This window comes from Lithobates pipiens, unplaced genomic scaffold (genome assembly GCF_037356315.1).
Source record: "Lithobates pipiens isolate NorthernLeopardFrog02 unplaced genomic scaffold, aLitPip1_a1.2 Scaffold_25, whole genome shotgun sequence".
NCBI classification, from domain to species: domain Eukaryota; kingdom Metazoa; phylum Chordata; class Amphibia; order Anura; family Ranidae; genus Lithobates; species Lithobates pipiens.
In genome coordinates, this window is record NW_027507787.1 from 56,965,406 (window position 1) to 56,986,648 (window position 21,243).

Consider the following 21,243-nt stretch of genomic DNA (forward strand, 5'->3'; position numbering starts at 1 on the left):
TTTGCAGAACTGCTCAAGTTCAGTTAAATGTGATGGCGACCATTTGTGGACTGCAATCTTCAAGTCATTCCACAGATTTTCATTGGGTTTTAAGTCTGGGCTCTGACTAGGCCAAGCAAGGACATTCACCCTTTTCTCCCTCAACCACTGTGTGGTCATTTTTGCTGTGCATTTTGAGTCATTGACAACTTTAAGGCAGATTTTTCTCCATCCATTTTTCATTCTATCCTGACAAGTGCTCCAGTCCCTGCTGCAGAGATATGCCCCATAACAGGATATTACTACCTTCATGCTTTACTCTAGAAATTATGTTATTTGGATGGTGAGCTGTATTGGATTACCTCGACACATTGTTTGGTGTTGAGGCCAAATCACTCAATTTTAATCTCATCTGACCATACCACTTTTCCAATGTGGTCTCAAAAGCTTCAAGGTGCGTTTAAGGTGGTCAGATGAGACTAAAATTGAATTATTTGGCCTCATCACCAAAATAGCTGTCGAAAACCCATCCAAATAACACAATTCCTATAGTAGATCCTTTTATCAACTCAGGGATTATGTTTTTAATTTTTTTTTTTCCTGACATGTTGGTGTTCTTTCACTTTGATGTTATACGCTGCACTAGTAAATACTGCTAGATAAAACAAAATGTGTCCGTCTTCATTTTACGCTGAAAAGCAACAAAATGGGATTTTAAGGGGGACGATTCTTTTCTATTCCCACTGTATCCTCAGTGAGCTACAGGACCCTTCTGTCTATGTTATGAAGAGGAGGAGATGGTGAGGTGGCCACAGTATATACTCGTATTCTAGATTAATAACACTCAAAACTCAGCATGGTTGGGCACTCTAGGACATGAAAAAAAAGGGGGAACTAATGCAGCCACTACATCAGGGGAGTCACACTCCATTTCATCACGAGCCGCATCAGCAGTATGGTTGCCCTCGAAGAGCCGATTGTATCTGGGGTGTGCCATGTACAGAGCGCAGAGTTCAGGGGTGCAGTACATACACAGTGCAGGGTTTCAGGGTGCGTTATGCACAGGGTGCAACCAACTCCACATGAGGTCACATGACAAGGCCCTGTGGGCTGGATTCGGCTTGTGGGCCTTGTGTTGGCTATACATGTACACTGCATTGATAGATAATATATCAAATGTTATTTTGCAACCTATGCAATATATACTAAAGAAGGTTTGTCATTTGGGACCCATTCACGCGTTAGCCTCTATTTAATGCGTGTGTACTGGTGAGTGGTGTGATGAAGCATCACAATTTACATTTGTTCCCCTTTTTTACTTTATTAAAAGTGTTAGCCTGTCTTTGCACCAGCAATTTTAAACCTTGTACATGGACACTGGAGCTTACCGTTTTCAAGCCCTCATTCAAAAAGATGGACATCCCAAATCTAGTATGATCACATGGATTTAAGCCTGTCTGCCAGCCATCTCTTTCCACAACCTCCTAGATACCCTGCATGCTTTGAAGCCTCTCCTCTACACAATTTACTTTCAGGTTGTAAGTACAATTTTCAGTTTGTACTCATATAGACGCAAGTACAGTTTTCAGTTTGTACTCGCATAGATGCAGTGTACAGAGTAAACACGCCTTAACGCGTTGCACAGTTTTACAAGCGTCAGGCATTTAATTTTTTGCAAAAATGCTGCTGCCAGGAAGAAAGGCTTTTTAGGAATTTGCATGGAGCCAAAAAAAGTATGTACAAGCAACTTTTAGGCCTTATGCACACTGTGCGTCAAAAATGCCACATTTAAAAGGTGTTTGACATTTTTTTTCTGCCTCTAGAGACCCCTCTATGTTAGCCTCTGTGCCCTTTTACACATGGGCGCTTACAGGAGTTTAGAGGTAAGAGTGTTTACTGGCAGAAAAAAAATAAATAAGGTAGGTGCGTTTAGCGGTCATTAATTTCAACGGCCAGAATTAATATTCTGGCCAATGGAATGAAGGGTCACTCAGACGATTCTAAATGCATTTCCAAAGGCAGCGTGTTTTTAATGCCGCTCTTACCTCCTTTAGAGCAAAGGTGTCCAAAGGAGGAAAAAATTGCCGCTCATGCATAGGGCCTTAGTTTTGATGTTTAGGGGATATATCCGTTTGTAACCTTGGGTGCTATGCCACATTGGCTTTGCTGTATAAACCAAATGTTTAATGTGTGAGCCAGCTACAAGTAGGGAAATATTACAAAATGTAAAAATTCTGTTAAACAGTCTTTCATTCAAAATACCCCACAAATATTGCTAAATTCCAAGAACCAGGCGGAGAAGGGCAACACAGAATGTGTTGCTTGTACACAAAGAGCTCATCCACTGTCTAATCACTGTGAGCTTGACACAGTGCTCTGCTTTTGAGACCCCTAAGCTAATATTGATCACTGAGAATGCTGTATCAATAAAAGCTAATGAAAGACTACAAGGTAAATATCACGTTTATGAACCAGCTGAATTCTACAGTTCTGTCTTACGCATGAAGCAAATCTGTAATGGACACAAGCAACAAATGGTATAATGTTGCAAAGTTTATTTTGCTGCAATAAAAATCTCAAACTAAAAAGCTGTGGTTCAGGTTTAAAAAAAAAAAAAAAAAAAAAAAAAAAAAAAATTAAAATAAGAATTCCAAACTGCTTAAGACAAAGCATATGTGCATAACAAGAGAAACTTTATACGATAATAAATCAACAAACTCCCAAGCATTAGGGCCCATTCACACTACCCTACAGCCCAAAATGCTGCTGCCGGCACTGGTGTGATGCACATTTTATTGCATCACACATCTTCCTTAAGCTCCGTACACACAGGCCAAATATCGGCCGAAATAAGCTGGTACAGTAGAAGCCAGCCGACTTTTGGCCTGTGTGTACAGCTGCCTGTTCGAGAGAAGCTGATCTCACAGCTGACTTCCGTCGAAAGAGCATGCTTGAAAACCAGTAGCTGAAGAGCATCCAATCAGCACTTGCAGTCAATGGCTGCGAGTGCTGACTGGTGTGTTCTGGTGGGGTTGCAGTCCCTGTCAGAACACAATAGCACAGTGGGGGAGATCGCTGTACTAACATCGTTTAGTTGAAGAAAAATAAACTTCAAGGGTGTACCAGGCTTTAGAATTCAGGGAACTAAATTAACCACTTAAGGACTGGAAGGATTTGCCCGTTTATGACTAGGCACTTTTTTGCAATACGGCACTGCAATGCTTTAACTGACAATCGTGCGGTCGCGCAACGCTGTACCCAAACAAAATTGAGGTCTTTTTTTCCCCACAAATAGCGCTGTCTTTTGATTGTCTTTGATTTACTCTGCATTGTTATTTTTATTTTATTTTTTTTGCACTATAAACAAAATAAGAGCGACAATTTTGAAAAACCAACAATAGTTACTTTTTGCTATAATAAATAAATAATATATAATAAATACCCCCAAAAAAATAAATAAATAATAATTTCTTCATCAGTTTAGGCCAATGTTTTTTTTGTAGAATATATTGCAACAAGAATATATTGATTGATTTGAGCAAAAAAGTTATAGCGTCTACAAAATAGGGGATAGATTTATGGTATTTTTTTTTTTTTTTTATAAAAAGAAGAAGGTAGTAGCAACGGCGACCATTGACATATATATATATATATATATATAGCAATCTGAGCCAAAAATGGCCGCGATTACTGTATAAATGTCATTGGCAAGGAAGGGGTTAACAGTAGGGAGATGGGGCTGCCTGGGAGGAGGAGACCGATCGCTGTTCCTAATCTTTAGCAGCAGCAGATCTGTCTCCTCCCCGAGAGAACGGAGATCTGTCTGTCTGTCTAAATTTCTGTCTGACAGTTCAGTCTGTCAAAAGCATTCGTGGGTGGCCTGAGAGCATCGCGAATGCTGGCTATGCCACTACCTACCTATATAGTTTGCATGTTCTGCCTGTGTGGGTTTCCTCCCACACTCCAAAGATATGCTGGTGGGTTAATTGGCTCATGGATAAATTGGCCCTAGTATGTGTATGCATGAATGTGAGTTAGGGATCTTAGATTGTAAGCTCCTTGAGGGCAGGGACTAATGTGCATGTATAATATACAGTATGTGTAAAGTGCTGCGTAAATTGATGGTGCCATAGAAGTACTTGTAATAAATAAAATAAATACACAGACCAAAATGTATATATAATCTACTACAGCCAGATGTATCAGATTTTTACCACAATTTGGTTTTAAACCCCTGCGCTTAGCAAACTTCTTTTCATGCCCAGTGTGAGCGGATAAGTTTGCATAGGGGCCTGTGAACTGGCAGATCTGGAACCAACAACACTGACATTCAGATTCAAGACCATTCTGATAATAAGAATACTATCAAATCTGAAGATACCGTTAGTGGAGTAGCTCGGTGCAGATTATGAATTCCAGGATTACCATCATAGCAGGGGTAGGCTATGCACTTAAAAAAAAAAAAATAAAAAAAAAGGGGGGGGGGGGGTAAAAGTTCTTTCTCTAAGCATTTTAAATGACCAGAAAGCAGGAAACAGATGGCTTATATCAACAACCATTCTGAGGCAAGTTTCTATAAGCAAAAAAACCTTCAGATAAGTGGAAGGATGATTTATAGAAAGTTTTAAAATAATGGAGAAATCATCAAGCAGTCCTTGCAAAGCTATATAATGGGAGCCTCACCATTCCAAAGGTAGAGCAGGATGCTCTAATTCTAACACACTCTAACACTCTACACATACAAGAGGTTGATTAATTACTTGTGAAATAATGGGCAAGTGTTAATCATGTATAGCTACATGTCAAAGCAAAGCAAGTCCAATATGAAGTGTGATTAACACAACATGCAGAGTAAAAGATGACCAAAACACTGGAAAGAGGATGGACATACAAGTTAACATCTGGCAGCGGGTACTGTCAAAATCACAATCTATTACACTGAACATAGTTTACATTATAATATTTCTTCCCTGTTCCCACACACAGAACGTAAGAGGAAGTCATGGAGTGTTGTATAAAAGGACGGGTGTTTAAATGAAGAATACACAGTGACTAACGTGTCCACAGCACTGTTGTGTGGCTGGTATCACAAATGTGAGAACGGGAGGTACAAATGGGGCATGTCTGCCAAGTATCAAGAACCACAGACAACTCTAGAAGACTGTACTACACTAAAGTAAATAAATGACAGCTCTATTTTACACAGCATACAGGGTCAGTGCACTCTAAAATTCACCTTTTAAACAGACTCCAGTGTTGGAACCTCGACTCGAGTTCACATCTTCCCAACGGTCGCACAGCCAGAATAATATTTTTCATTCTCTGCATTTGATTTATTCTACTTTATTTTATGGCTAATGTAGTAGTAAGATTTCAAGGCATACTATGAAACATCACCAAAAATAAAAAATAGTGAAGGTTGAGGTCCAATATTGCCAGCAAAATTTGAAGTATTAGCTCTTATGTTTGCTTATATACCACATACGTAATCTTGTTGTAATCTTCTGCACATGAACAATCAGACTGGAAAAAGAAAAAGGCAGCATACTAAGCCGATCGGGTTCTACTGCTGTGCACAATGGTTGCCAGACTTAAAAGTGGAGTTTGTAATTTTTGTGTTTATTAAAAAAAAGTCAGCAATGACAAAAAGTATACTGACTAAAAGCTGACTTTTAACACACACACACACACACACACACACACACACACACACACACACACACACACACGTCCCAGGATCCAGCGATTCTCTCCCTCTCATCTCCCCGGCATTACAACTGTCGGCACTTGGCTGTGACAGCTTGTGGCTTCACAGCTGGGTGCAAGCCGCGCCACACCTCTTGAATGGACCTCCCTGATTTTGCAGGGAGGGAGGGTCCAAGCAGAAGTGGGAGCGGGTACCTGTCAAAATTAGGTACCTGCTCCCTCCAAAAAAAAAAAAATGACATGCCAAGATGTGGCATAGGAGGAGGGGGAGGAGTGATTAAAATGGAACTTCCAATTTTGGATGGAGCTCTGCTTTAAAGTATAACTAAAAAGGAAAAACTTTTTTTTGTTTTTGTTTTGGATAGTGGAGAGAGGTTAGAATGCTCATCAGTTTTTATTGCTGTCTGTGCCCTGGTTAAGTATTCACCCTCCATTTGTCCTGTTTACCGTAATCATTGAAAGTGAAAGTAAGAGAGGGGAAAGCTTTCAATGGGGACACTAGTTCTCGTGACCTAGGGAGCCCCAAAAAGTATTCCCTTAATTTGCAGGGATTTCGGCTCACTTTTTGCTTGGCCATGGGACAGAAAGTAAAGGAAAATACACACACACACACTATTTTAATTAAATTTAATAAATAATATATATATATATATATATATATATATATATATATATATATATATATATTAATTATACACACACATACATACATACATACATACATATATACATATATATACATACATACACACACACACATACATACATACATACATACATGTAATTCCACCAGTATTTATTATTATTATGTTAAAATAAATATCTAAATGGTCTCCTTGTCATCCACAGTATAGGAACAGCATGTTTTCATACAGGCACTCAGCTAATGGATGATTACATGTTTCTTAAACCCTAAATACATTTGAAAATTCAGCTACTCCTTATACCCGTTCATATGATCCATCTCAAATAGCTGAAGATCTGTTTCTGCTCCCAGCAGCTACAGTCAGAAAACAGCTGTCTCGTACAGTGCTGAAAGGCAGCTATGTCGTTTACCATAACACAGTTTGCCACGATACAGGAATTCTGAAAGCCAAGACGTCACCCTCTCACCAGGAGAATGATTTAAAAGGACTAAGAGTGACCTGCACAATTTATAGAGGAAGCCAGGAAGAATATGTCAGATTAGTCAGGACAAGATGCTATAGATTACGCCAATCCACTACTTTAACATTTTCATCCTATTAGATTTTATTATAGTTTTTACAGTACTACAATGTTTATTAATCATATAGCTAAAGTTAAATAATTTCCCCCCGAAAAAGTGCAAAAACTTAGCACAATGTAAGAAAACGTCTCATGAAAGATCAGCCGTTTCCAATTCCCTTTTCGAAAATACCATTTGCTTGACTGACCCAAAACAAGTATGCACATGGAGGTTAAAACTTCCAACCTGCATACTTCCTCTAAATTAGTGACAAACTATAAAAGCAGAAGTGTGAACAAGACAGCCAGGTACAACCCCCACTACTGTCTCTGCGTGGGGGTAGCCCTCTTGGGTTTTTGTTTTCTCACGTCAGAACCTTCAGCAAGAACACCACAGTAGTGACATCACAAATTCTTGCTCCATATCTCCCGAGACCCTTTGCTGTTATAACAGCTTCAACTCTTCTGGGAAGACTGCCCACAAGGTTTAGGAGTATTTCTGGGGGAATGTTTGACCATTCTTCCAGAAGCGCATTTGTGAGATCAGGCACTGATGTCAGATGAGAAGGCCTGGCTTGCAGTCTCCGCTCTAATTCATCTCAAAGGATTTCTATCAGGTTGAGGTCAGGACTCTGTGCAGGCCAGTCAAGTTCCTCCACCCCAAACTCGTTCATCCACAGCTTTATGTACCTTGTTTGTGCATCGACATCAGTGCCTGGCCTCGCAAATGCGCTTCTGGAAGAATGGTCAAACATTCCCATAGACACACTCCTAAACCTTGTGGACAGCCTTCCCAGAAGAGTTGAAGCCGTTATAACTGCAGAGGGTAGCCAACTCAATATTGAGCCCTACGGACTAAGACTGGGATGCTATTAAAGTTAATGTGCGTGTAAAGGCAGGCATCCTAATACTTTTGACAATATAGTGTATGTGATAAAAGAGGCTGTAGGCACAGGAGTGCAAAAGGTACATTTGTTAGGATACGGTTTAGGCACAGTTAATATTTCTAAATCATAATCAAATTGCAGACCTTGTTGTATAATTTTACAGAAATCTGCATCACAATAGATTCAACTCAAGTCTTAGGAAATTAAAATGGGCAGGAACGGTGCAGAAGCGGTATACACGCTGCTCCAAAGATGCTACTAGCAGGACTTTACCGTCCTGCTAGCGCACCGCTCCAGTGTGAAAGCCTGGAGACAGCAGCGGCTGTTTCATGTCAGTTTGCAGGCACCATTTTTAGCGCTGTAGCGCCTGCAAAACGACCCAGTGTGAAAGGGGTCTAAAGCAAATTCAAAACAGGTGGTACGAATTTACAATGTTACACAATGCTCTCCAAGATGGTTACAAAGATTGGACTCTGCAATTAAAAGATTGTACACCTATTAGAGCTGCATGATTAATAGTTCAAGAATCCAGATCGCTAATCAACGGCCCCTGTGATTTTAACACAGCATTTCCTCAATTCCGTGCAGAGAGTTCTCTGCTCAAGCAGATGAGCGGGGGGGGGGGGCTACAGTGGTGAAACTGATTCACGGGGGCGGGGGGTTGATCTGAGGTGTCAAGGTGGGAGTTGCAGGAATTGAGGCTGACCTGAGGCGTGAGTGCAGGATGTTAATTTCTCACTACTAAAGTAGTTTATAACATTTACTGTATATAAAAAAAAAAAAAAAAAAATCCCCTTTTCGTGATTAATGCAGGCCATACAAGGTCGAATTTCGAACGAATTTTCTTTTCAAAATCAGAAAATTCGTTTTTTTTGTGATCCGATGATGCCACCATTAATTTTCAAAATTCGGCCGACCAAGCCTTCAATTTCACCTCATGTTGCTACAGAAAAGAATTTTCTTGGCTGGGAATCTTTTCTCTCCGTACATTTTCTTTTATCTCCGTACATTTTCTTTTCTTATTACGTTTCTCGCACGATTCTCCCATCATTGATTAGAAAATCGTTCGTTTTTCTAAAAATTTGCAGTCCACTAATGGTGCGAAATTCATACGAAAATTCTTAGATACGATTTTAGAAAGAAAATTCTTTCGAAATTCGAACCGTGTATGGCCAGCATAAGAGTGTGAAGTTGACATTTTTTGGATATAATTATCGGCACGCTCAATTTCGAGGATACTTTTTCATACAAGTAAATGGTATTATATATATTATACAATGCTCAGACCATACGCCACAAACTGCATCAAATTGGTCTGCATGGCTGTCATCCCATCTTCTAAAGATGATGCACAATAAAGCCTGCAAACAGTTTGCTGAAGACAAGCAGAATAAGGACATGGATGACTGGAACCTTGTCCTGTGGTTTGATGAGACAAAGATAAACTTATTTGATTCAGATAGTGTCAAGCGTGTGTCACAACCAGGTGAGGAGTACAAAGACAAGTGTGTCTTGCCTACAGTGGTGCTGCACGAGTGCTGCCGACAATAAAGAGCTAAAGTTCACTAAGTGAACCATGAATGCCAACATGTACTAATGTACTAATGTACTATGACATACTGAAGCAGAGCTTGATCCCTTCCCTTCGGAGACTGGGCCGCAGGGCAGTATTCAAACATGATAACGACTCCAAACACACCTCCAAGATGACCACTTTCTTGCTAAAGAAACTCAGGGTAAGGTGATTGACTGGCCAAGCATGTCTCCAGACCCAAACCCTATTGAGCATCTGTGTGGCACCTTCAAACGGAAGGTGGAGAAGCACAAAGGCCGACAACTTCCACCAGCTCTGTGATGTCGTCATGGAGGAGTGGAAGAGGACTCCAGTGGCAGCATATGGAACTCTCGTGAACTCCTACCCAAGAGGATTAAGGCTGTGCTGGAAAATAATGGTGGCCACACAAAATATTGACACTTTGGGCCCAATTTAGACATTGTCACTTAGGGGTGTACTCACGTTTGATGCCAGCGGTTTAGACATTAATGGCTGTGTTGAGTTATTTTGAGAGGACAGCAAATATACACCGTTATACAAGCTGTACACTCACTACTTTACATTGTAGCCAAGGGTAATTTCTTCAGGGTTGTCATATAAAAAGATAATAAAATATATATATTTTTTTTAAATGTGGGGGAGTGTACTCGCTTTTGTGAGATACTGTATAGGTCAATGGGCTTTCACTTTCTCCCCCCCATACAGGTCTATGAAGCAAGTCAAATGCACCTGCAATTGAAATGTAAACGATCTCAGAAGCATCTCCAAAGGCCTAGAGCTAAATTCTTTTGGCATTATAGTTCTTGATACACCCCTAAAGCTGTCTGGACGCTGAGAATTTCTAGAGCATTTTTCACACAATTTTGACAGTTTTGCACATTATGGTGGACATATGTGTCGGCATTTGAGATGAATCTATACACAAGGGACCGCAACAAGTGATTTCTCAATAAAAATTTGACAACATACAGATTGTTTCACACTTTGTGGGTGATCTAATTTATCAAATATGATCCACCAGTCATCTAAGCAATCAAAATTACAATATATATATATTTATTACGACAGGATCTTCGGCTTACACTGCACAATTAAAAGAGACTGACCAGATTACCCTACGGTCGATGATTCAATGAGAGTCAAATTGCTCAAGAGCTCTAAATAAATAGTATGGAGGATCACTGGATTGTGATTATTATACAATTTAATCAGAATGGAGGCAGTCAGAATAGTGTCCCATTCTGATGAGGACTACAGACACCATAGAAAAGAAGGATGTTGAAGCACGCTGACAGTGTTGCCCAAGCTTCAGACCTGACAGGTCACAGACATATCTCTGTTTACTCTATGGTGGAGGAAGGGCGAGCTGCTGCAGGTTGCAATTGCAATTGAAGTTTCTTGACCTCACCAAGCTCTTTCCCACTTGAGAACTTTTAGAACTGTCTGACACTGCTCCATGGACAAGTTTTCCAGGCAGGTCAGGAGACGATTCTATTACACACTTCCATTGAGGATGATAAATGTAAATCATCTTTACTGGCTCCCTAAAAGATCTTATTGGCTCCTAGTTCTGACTAACTGGATTCTGAAAAGTGTTAACATTTTCACATACACCCAGACATGATTCTAGGAGGCAAGATTAGAAATGATTTTTGTGGTTATACCTTGCACATCTCACGGCTAATAAATCAGAACTGCATACAGAGTACACTGTAATTATGAGTGATGGGTTTTTCTGCCACAAAACAAAAAAAAATACCTCCTCATTTATATAGGATCAGGTACGGTCAAACGTTATAAGCTCATGTGACCAGTTGCTGCCCCCCCTACCCCCCATTTCCTCTGTGTCCCGAGATGTGAGAGTAGATTTATGGGAGCAGGTGGGCATAGAAAGGTTAGAGTATTCCTTGTGGAAGGTGCACCTGCTCTACTGTACTGTGTAAGCAGGAGCAGAGCTGGCAGCGTTGTTGTGTAAATTGTTTTGTTTTACTTCACTCTGTGCAAACACTGAAACATGGCACATTAACAGCATCACGCATACCTTTTTTCAGTTGTGTTATTTTTTTGGGAAAAAGAAAAGACTGTATTGTTAATGTATGTTTTCAAGAAAACAATTTTGGATCCATATACACCATTACAGTGTGTTACACACATGCAATAATGCGTGTTGCGTTTAGACAGACCATACATTTTTTGTCGCTTTTTAGCAAACAGCTAAAAACAGAAATGGTCTATTTCAATACAACGCACCAGAATGCATGGTGGGTTGCTACAGTGCCAGTGTTAGAATGCATTAGGGTGCCATTTAAATTGAATAGTATAGCAACGCACTGCAGTAGGCCCTTTGCAGCAATGCAAATTTGAACACAAACCCTAGAATTTTTTTGGATAGCCTGTGCAAGGGTTGGAATCCCTGTCCGATTTTTACGCCTGCCGTAGACATGCAGTCCATATTGATATTGGTGACCATTGTCTCTGGTGTTAAAGCAGTAAGTAAACCGCTGGGAGTTTTTTTTTTATTATTTCTTTTTTTTAAACCTCAAAGGCAATGTCATAATGTGCTAGAATGCCTTGAACACATTATGAGAAACGTACCTGAAAAAAAAAAAAAAGCCTTCCAGTGGCGTGCTGTTATTGCTGAACCGCTGAAGGCGCTTTTATCTTCAGCCAGTCCTCGTTCTGGGTTCACAGACTCTGGCTGTGTGAGTGGCCAGAGCCACGATGATGGCACAGGACTCTGAAGGAATGACACAAGTATGCTGGTCTTTCAGAGAACGTGTCAGTGATGTCACCGGCTGCATTTACAGTAAATATCCTAAACGTACATATTTACAGTAACTATAGGTAAGCCTTACCTATAGGTAAATGTCATGCATGGGAGTTTACGTCCACTTGAAAAGGGATAGGGAATTCAAATTGTTTAGGCTGTCACAGGAACAGATGAGCCTTCCAATGGGGAATCCTGTACTACTGTCTAGATAAGAGATCCCTGACTTTTCATTCACCCTGCTGTGTCTGAGACAGGAAGAAGGGGGGGGGGGGGGGGGGGGGAGAGTCTCCAATGGGATACAGATACTGGTGAAGTATAGATTTAATACTGAACAAGACAAAGCAAAGTTGAATTTTTTCATTGGACGATCCTAATATTTTAGTCAGAGTTTTCACTTTTTGTTTAAGATCCAATAATTAGGTTTTTGGTTCTTATTCCCTTTTAAATCTATTATGAATGCAGCTTACAATATTCTGATTAGCTCTGCTCAGTTCCAGCCATTCCCAATCCAAGCATATTGCATATTTGATCAGGTGGAGCCAGAACAGCCACAGTCATTCTGTGCCCTTTAGAATTGTCAATATTATCCTTCTTTCTCTTCCTGCTCCTTTGGGCTTTTAGGGTTGATTTACAATTTTGGGATTCTCTTCAGTGTCTAATACATTTTGTTCATTATTTAACCAAAAGCGGCATAATGAGCAAAGAAGTAATGTAAATGTTAGGTGTTGTTTCAATTGATTGCTTGCCCGTTTTGCTATGCTGTTCATTAACCCTCTCTTTCCTCCCTATAATGTAATTTTGTCTTTAAATTTTTTTTTTTTTTTTTTTTTTTTTTTATCAAAATCTTTATTTTTTTTTTGTCTTTTAAAATGATAGTAACATAAAAGCAAAAAAACTTAAACCCATCCTTTCATATTATCCTTGGGAGTCTTCTGCAGGACTTGCAGTTTATGGTTGTGTGTGTTGGAAATATCCTGTTTTCTGTTCGGGTTACAACAGGGCCACAGAAAACAAAGAGGAAAAACACACACACACACACACACACACACACAGCTTCCTACCTTCTACGAATGGCAAGTATAAATGTAAAGTAAAAAAGTGTGTGGCCAGTGGATAGCAGTAGCCACTCTCCATTATATAAGCTTTGGCTGGAGTTGCCAATGCCAAACATTGTCTTGGAGAAACGGTGAGCCTACAGACATACCTTCCATATCTTCCAAAGAATATAAAACAGGAAAGCCCATAGATCCATACATTGCTAATACCCTAGATCAGGGATATGCAATTAGCGGAGCTCCAGCTGTTGCAGAACTACAAATCCCATGAGGCATAGCAAGACTGACAGCCACAAGCATGACACCCAAAGGCAGAGGCATGATGGGACTTGTAGTTTTGCAACAGCTGGGAGGTCCGCCAATTGCAGATCCCTGCCCTAGATGCTTGGGAACCCATGGGTTTCATGCAGCCTAGCTGCGCTTTCACATATGATGCCCCACAGTATTGGTGCAATTTCAGAAAGCATACCAAAGATGTAGCATGCAGGAGTTTTGGTGTGCTTTCCTGCTTTCTGAAACTGTACCAAAACTGCAGGACCTTTATAGAAGTCCACGAGAAAAGTACAGCCAGCCCACATAAAATCCATGGGTTTGTGGGACTTTTGCAAAAGCGCAGTGGGTTGTTGCAAGGCCTGCACTGCATGGGTTTAGCTGCTCGTTTTGGTCTAGGGGGAAGATGAGAATGGAGATTTACTTACCTAAATCTCCCAGCACAAGGCTGGTTCAGCACCACCGTGCGCCAGCAGTCTTGAATTGTGGACTGTTTCTGACATCAAGCCCAGAACAGGCTCCACAGACCAGGAACAGTCCACCGCTGGACTGTGGGGAAGTGCCATTTTCTGGTGGAACCAAGGATCATGCGAGTATAAGCTTCCTCCTCACCCCTAGACAAATCGAGCAGTTGAAACATGCAGTGCAGGTACAGCCCCACTGAATGGAAAACTTTTTTTTTTTTGCCGAGAGTTGGGCTCTCAGAAAAAAATAAAAAAATAAATAAATAAAATAAAAACGTACAGTGGGGAGAAAGTCTTGATGTGGCTTTGAGGTCAACATCAAAAATACACAAATCCTTTGCTTGGGAAATGCTGTAAAGCTGTACGTAGTATTACAGAACAGTACACTTTTCACAGACAGCATCAGTAACAGCATATGCTGCAGTGCATATTTGGCTATGGAAAATGTTTTCTTTTAGCTTGAATGCACTTTTAGCCTTCTTTTAGCCAAATGGATTGGCCTTCGTCTGTATCAAGTAGTCTTAGCAGTGACACATGCTTTTTTTTTTTTTTATCAAGTGGAACTAGGCCTGCTTTGACCACCAGAAATAAAGAAATTGTCCAATTTTTCACAGAGGCTGTGCTTGTGCTCACTGATGCACAACTGTCCAGCAGCTAGACAATTTCTAGCAAGCAAGACAGCAGTGTAGAACTGGCCAGCAGGAAATTTTTAATCAGAGATAATAGGATGAAATGTACTAGCAATTAAAGGTACAGGAGGGGGCTTTATTACAAGAATTAAAAGACACCACGAAGATGCAGCAGTGTTAAATTGACCAACAGCAGGACAATGACCAGGACTAGGTCCAAATTTATCACAGACAGAGAGCACAGGCTGGGTTTTAGGATACTGCAGTGACTACAACAATGTAAAACTTGTCAGTAGTTGAACAATTTTAATCAGATATAACAGGCCTATATTTTTTTTTCCCTATGGGGACAGGGAGTGCAGTGAGGGCTAAGGTAGATCAGCTGCATGCTGTTCCCCCCAAATTATGCAGCAAACGACAACTGCAAGAACAGATTATCAGTAAAAAGGGAATGCTGCGTTTTTAGCACCCAAAAGGAAAACAAACAAATGCCTCATTAACATAATCAACATTAAAAGAACAATCAAGAAAGCCCCAGAAGAGATGAAGACCCCAAAATACCACCTCCGAAGCAATAGCTTGCTTTTTAAAAATGAAAAAAAACAGAAAAAAAAACCCCAGAAAGGATTGCTATGGATGAGACAGCAGCTAAAACAGAGTTGAGTTTCTCCTTCTGTGGAGGTGGGCTGTGGTAGTTTGCGATTTTCTCAAAGTAACAAAGAAAGGGGGACAACTCAGTTACTGAATGTGTGTGCGCATTCTTACCACTTTCTATTTTTGATGTTGGTACTTTTTGTTTTGGCATTTCTGTTGGAAGTATTGTCAATGTGAAGAGATGCATGGTATTGGCTAGGTTCTCGGAAATGTGAGACATGTGCCCCAGCTGTGCATTTGATGGATTCAGGAGGGAACTTCTGCTCATTTTAGGTATATCCCCCATTGGCATTGACCAAATAGAAGATATAAAAATGGGTGTGCGCCATAGGACCTTGTATAATTTTCTACTTGCAGGATTTTTGAAAAAAAATTATTTGTTCTTTTATTGTGGAGAAGCAGGGTATATGGAATAAGGAGTCTGGTACAAGATACAGGTGGTCCCTGGGTTGCAAACAAGTTAGGGCCAGTAGGTTTGTTCTTAAGTTGAATCTAAGTCAGAACAGGTAAAAAAAATTTAAGTGCAACTCCAGACAAAAAAGTTTTAATCTTTTTGGATAGCATAGGGAAGAGTTAACACCCCTGTAATGTTTGTTTTGCTGTCTGTGCTTCTGTTCAGAAGATTCCACCTCACTTTCTGTTCCAACGACAATTGGATTTTGAACATTTTTTTTTTTTTGGGGTGGCGAGCCTTGGTGATAAAGCTTCAGTGGAGGCATCTTTTTCCCCATAATAACTCTTACAGGAATTTCCCTTCCTAGGTGTAGATTTCCCACTTCCGGTTGTCTCCCTCCATTTGTAAGTAGAAGTCGTTTGCAAGTCAGATGTTTGTAACTAGGGGACTGCCTTTATTGTGACAGATTTACCGAAATGTATGCAAGAAATGCTTGATGCATTTTTAGGGTTTCCAAAGATATGTCAGGTCAAAAGCAGACATCCAGGAAATATTTCAGGACATCACTATTTAAAAAGAATAAAATAAATAACGTCCTAGTTGAGTGAATCTCAGTTTTAAAATGTCTCCTTTGATGAAAGCCAATATTTATTACTAATGTGAAATAACATTTTGCAGATACAGCTTGGAGTTGTTGCATTCACACCCTGCGTTCCCCAACTGCATATAAAATTTTTATTTTTTTTCGCTTGGCATGGATGAAATCATTCCCAATACTCCCTAATTCCATAGAAATGTTTTTGAACAAGTTTTTTTTAGGTTTTATCTTTAACAAGTAAACATTTTAATGAGCAGAAGTTCCCTCTGAATCAAAAGCACAGCCCGGGGCTCACTGGCTGAGGACATAGACACTACCATCAATCTATTCACATTGCCACATGGACCACTGAAGCATGCAGTGATCGGGCTTAACCTTTTGACTGCCTAGGACATGTACTACACATCAAGGCAATCACAGGGTTAAACAAGCGGCTCTTGATTTTAAAAAACACAAGTGGCTCTACTTCATAATGTAGAGGCGATTGGGTGGCAGATGATCTACCCATTCACGTCAACAGGTGCCAGATGTCCCTGTCCCCACCTCACCGCCATGGTCTCCAGACTCACCTGCCTCTTCTGGGTGCCCAAGGTCCGCTAAAATTGTGACCACTTATACATTTCAAATGAGGTAAATACTCACACTTAATATTATTCAAGACTTCTTTAAGCTGACTGAAGCTGTGCAGCAAAGGATCCTGTTCCTCATCCTAAGTAAATTGAAAAAATAAATATAAAAAAATATATATTATATATATGAAACCCTATTTTCCATGTTGCAGTTAGTTTACTTAAAAAGGAAAAACCTCAAAGCACACCATGAACAAATCTTGAAGGGGTTTTCAGATTGACACTAAAATGTGGATCCCTAATACAAACCCCTCCTTGTCCGATTCTTCTTCTTCTTCTTCCCCCCCCCCCAAAAAACCTGTTTGAGTGGGACTAAACGAAGTAGCCAAACCTTGCAGTGCCGTATAAACCATAATTATGACTGAATAGATGGATGGTATCTGCTGATGAAATATAATCAACAGGATAAAAACCTGCTCTTACTTTCAGAGGACATGTGAGATACAGAATATGGAAGGGATTTTGTTTTGTTAACATTCCCAATAAAATCACGTGGTCTAAAAAAAACAAGTTAGACCCCTTTCACACCACACCGCTGATACCGCCGGATTTCGGCCGCGAAAGGGTTAAAACCGCCTGAAATACGCCGCAATAGCGGCGTTTTGCCGGCAGCATTACAGCGCTGCCCCATTGATTTCAATGGGGAGGAGCGGTAAACACACCGCTCCTTCACCGCTCCAAAGAAGCTGCTGGCAGGACTTTTTTCTGATGTCCTGACAGCGCACCGCTGTAGTGCGAAAGCCCTTGGGGCTTTCCCACTGCACACAATGGTGCAGCTTCTTTAGGGCGGATTGCAGGCGCTATTTCTAACGCTATAGCGCCTGCAAAACGCCCTGTGTGAAAGGGGTCTAAGACTTACCGGTAACTTGTTTTCCAGAAGTCTTTCAGGACAGCACCTGAGAGATAGTGACTCCACCCTCATCTTTAGGAAACACCTTCTTCCTCCAAACTTTAAAGGGAGGCACCTCCCTACCACACGTCAGTTGTAAAAGAGAACCTCCGGCCCCGGCTGGAACACAAACATATACGTTAGTCACAGCATAGCATAATAAAATACAATAGGACGGGATGTTGCTGTCCTGAAAGACTTCTGGAAAACAAGTTACCGGTAAGTCTAAACTTGGTTTTTCCCAAGGCTTCTTTCAGGACAGCACCTGAGAGGATAACAGAGACTTACCCCTTAGGGTGGGACAACCGCTTGCAGGACCTTCCTGCCAAATGCCTGATCACTGGCAGAAGTGAGGTCCAGCCTATAATGTTTCACAAATGTGTGAAAACTCGACCATGTCGCCGCCTTGCAGATCTGTTCAGGGGTGGCACCAGCTCTCTCTGCCCATGTAGACGCCAGAGCCCTGGTTGAGTGTGCACAAATCCCTGCTGGCGGGAATAACCCTGCTTGGGAGTATGCCTCTGAGATAGATAATTTCAGCCATCTTGCTAAAGAAACTTTAGAAGCCTGGAAATCCTATTACCAGAAAACAGTACAAACAGTGAATCTGAACACCTGAAAGGCTTTGTCCTTTCTAAGTAACACAACAGAGTCCTCCTGACGTCCAACATGTGGAAAAGGGTCTCCTGGGTTAACGCAGAAGGTTGGAAGTACTATGTCCTGAATACGGTTCTGTACTGAAGCTACCTTCGGTAAGAATTTTGCATCTGTTCTGAGAATGACTATCAGGAAAAAGACAGGTACAGTTCTTTAATAGATAGATAGAGCATTTAGCTCACTGATCCTGCATGCAGAGACAAAGGCAATCAGAAAAACGGTCTTTAATGTGAGAAGCCTAAGGGACACCTCACCCAGAGGCTCAAAAGGACCCTTTGTTAGAGACTGCAGGACTACCAACAAATCCCATCTAGGAAAAACCCCAAGAAGTGCTGGTCTAGACCTCGAGAGCTTTAAAGAATCTGATCACCAGCGGATCTGAGGCCACAGATCTTTCTAAAAACACAGTTAGTGCCGCCACCTGCACCTTCAGCGTACTAACTGCTGATAGTCCCTTGTCTGCTCCATCCTGTAAAAACTCCAGGATGGAAACAAGGCTCCCTGGGACCTGGGTGGATGAAGTAGACCAAGCATTATAAACCTTCCAAACCTTAGAGTAAATGACCCTTGTAATCCTTTTCCTACTTGACAAAAAAAGAGTTGAGATCAAACGGCTGGAAAAACCCTTGCTCCTAAGGAGCTGCCCCTCAGAAACCAGGCTTTGAGTGCCAAACTGGCCACTCCTGGATGATTTACTGGGCCCTGCAACAACAGATCGTGCCTGAGGGGGCAAATGCCAACAAGGCTTGATTGTCAGTCCTAGAATGGTCGAAAACCAGGCCCTTTTTGGCCAAAAGGGCGCGATTAGTATGACTGGTACCTTTTCCTTCTAAATTTTCCTTAAAACTAATGGAATTAACTGAAATGGGGCAGAGACGGAATTTCCAAGGATATGCTAGCGCATCTGTCCCCAGCGAACCGTCGCGACTGTTCAGGGAAAATAACTGGGGAGCCTGGGCATTCTCTTTTGAGGCGAAGAGGTCTATCGCTGATAGCCCCCCCCCATTTCCAGACAATCATTGCGAAAACCTCTGGGTTTAGAGACCATTCTGCTTCCTGAATAGGATTCCTGCTTAGGAAATCCGCCACCCTGTTTAGATCCCTTTTAGGTGGACTGCTGACAGACAACAAAATGCCTTTCTGCTGTCCTTGTCGTCGTCACCGCCTTCTGTTCTTCTCTTTTTCTCTTCAGATGTTGTCTCGTCGCTCCCTCCGCTCACAATGACGGGGACCGGACGAGCGGCGACTTATATAGGGACATCACCGGATGATGTCCCTGCCTATTATGATGTCACAGTCCCAGCATCCTCTGGGACTGCCACCATAATGGGCGGGGACATCATCCGGTGATGTCCCTATACAAGTCACAGCGCGTCCGGTCCCCGTCATTGTGAGCGGAGGGAGCGACAAGACAACATCTGAAGAAAAAAGAGAAGAACAGAAGAACAGAAGGCGGTGAGGACGACAGAAGACTGGGCCACCGCCTGTAAAAGAGCTATAAGAAGGCGCGGTGGCCCGGCAGAAGAACCGAAGAGGGGGACAAGACCCCCGAAGTTGGAAGAAGAGGGCGGTGGCGAGGAAGAAAGCCAGGCTCCTCCGCTAGCAAAAGAGCTAGCAGAAGATAGCGGAGGAGTCCGGCGAGAATCCCCCTGAAGACGGAAGACCCCCCGGAGCTGTGCAATAAACTATTTTTACCCTGTGTTGTGTTTTTTTTTTACTTTTTTTTCACAGGTGAATGGGTAGGGGTACATTGTACCCCATAAGGTGGGGGGCCGGTATCCAGGGGCCCCCTTATTAAAGGGGGCTTCCGGATTCCAATAAGCCCCCCGCAGACCCCGACAACCAACGCGGCCAGGGTTGTCGGGAAGAGGCCCTTGTCCTCATCAACATGGGGACAAGGTGAGGGCACGCGGCCTGGTACGGCTCAGGAGGGGGGGGGCTCGCTCCCCCCCCTTTCCTGGCCGGCCGGGTAGCGTGCTCGGACAAGGGTCTGATGTGGACCTGGGGGGACCCCCACGCCGATTTTTTCCGGCGTTTGGGTTCCCCTTTAAGTCCATACCAGGTGACGGGCCAGCAATGTCTCCTTCGCGGGCCCCGCCTACCTGGAGACGCGCTTGAAATGAGCGGACTTTCCTCCACGTGTGTGGTCGAGTCCATTAATTTCAAAAGTACAGCGGACTTAGTCCGCTGAAAAAGTGCCGTGTGTGGGCAAGTAGCCCGTTCGGAAAGTCGGACGGACAGTCTGGCGGGAAGTCCGCCAGACTAAGTTCGCCAGATAGTCGGCTGCGTGTGTACGTGGCATTAGTGAGACCAGGTCTCTGCTTTGATAAGGATCACCACCCAGGTGTACTAAGAAGAAACCAGTCAGCCTCTAGTGCCCAGACAGGCCCCTTGCCACTAGGGGGGAAAGAAAAAAAAAAAAAAAAAAAAAAAAAGAGACCAAAAGGCAGAAATAGGAAAAAAAGGCAGACTTTAACCGCTGCCTCCTACCTGGACTTTGCTGGTGCCTGTGCCTGTCCCCACTGCTGCAGACGCTGACTCCTCCATAGCAGGTGTGCAGTATTCCACTTGTGGCTTCACACGCCACCTCCGTACTCCCATAATGCATCTGCACCGGACGCGGAAGCGGAAATAGGCACCAGCTCCTGTCCTCCCTCCTCCCCCCTGCGTCCACGCCGGAAACAACGTTTTCGCCAACTCAGTGACCCGCTTTGTCGTTTCCGGCGCGACCGCCAAAAGAACATGGCAGTGCACGCGCACCTCTGCTCCTACGAACGTAACGCCCACCAAATCTTTGGCTCTCTCCGAGTACTAAGAGGGGAAGAGGAGCCCGCTTGCTACCACTGCCATGGCCTGGGTAGGTCGGGAGGACAGCAGGTCCCTAGAGGAGGAAAAAAGGGA

At 42.3% G+C, this 21,243-nt stretch overlaps 1 protein-coding gene across 12 annotated transcripts in view; it reads right to left on the reverse strand.

Moving 5' to 3' along the window:
* Positions 1-21,243, reverse strand: part of GBF1 (golgi brefeldin A resistant guanine nucleotide exchange factor 1) — a 323,893-nt gene that overhangs the window by 281,975 nt on the left and 20,675 nt on the right. For all 12 annotated transcript variants that reach the window (XM_077454491.1, XM_077454487.1, XM_077454489.1 and 9 more), the window contains exon 3: positions 16,810-16,876. In XM_077454491.1, coding sequence (XP_077310617.1) covers positions 16,810-16,876 — 67 coding nt within the window. The remainder of the gene's footprint in view (positions 1-16,809; positions 16,877-21,243) is intronic.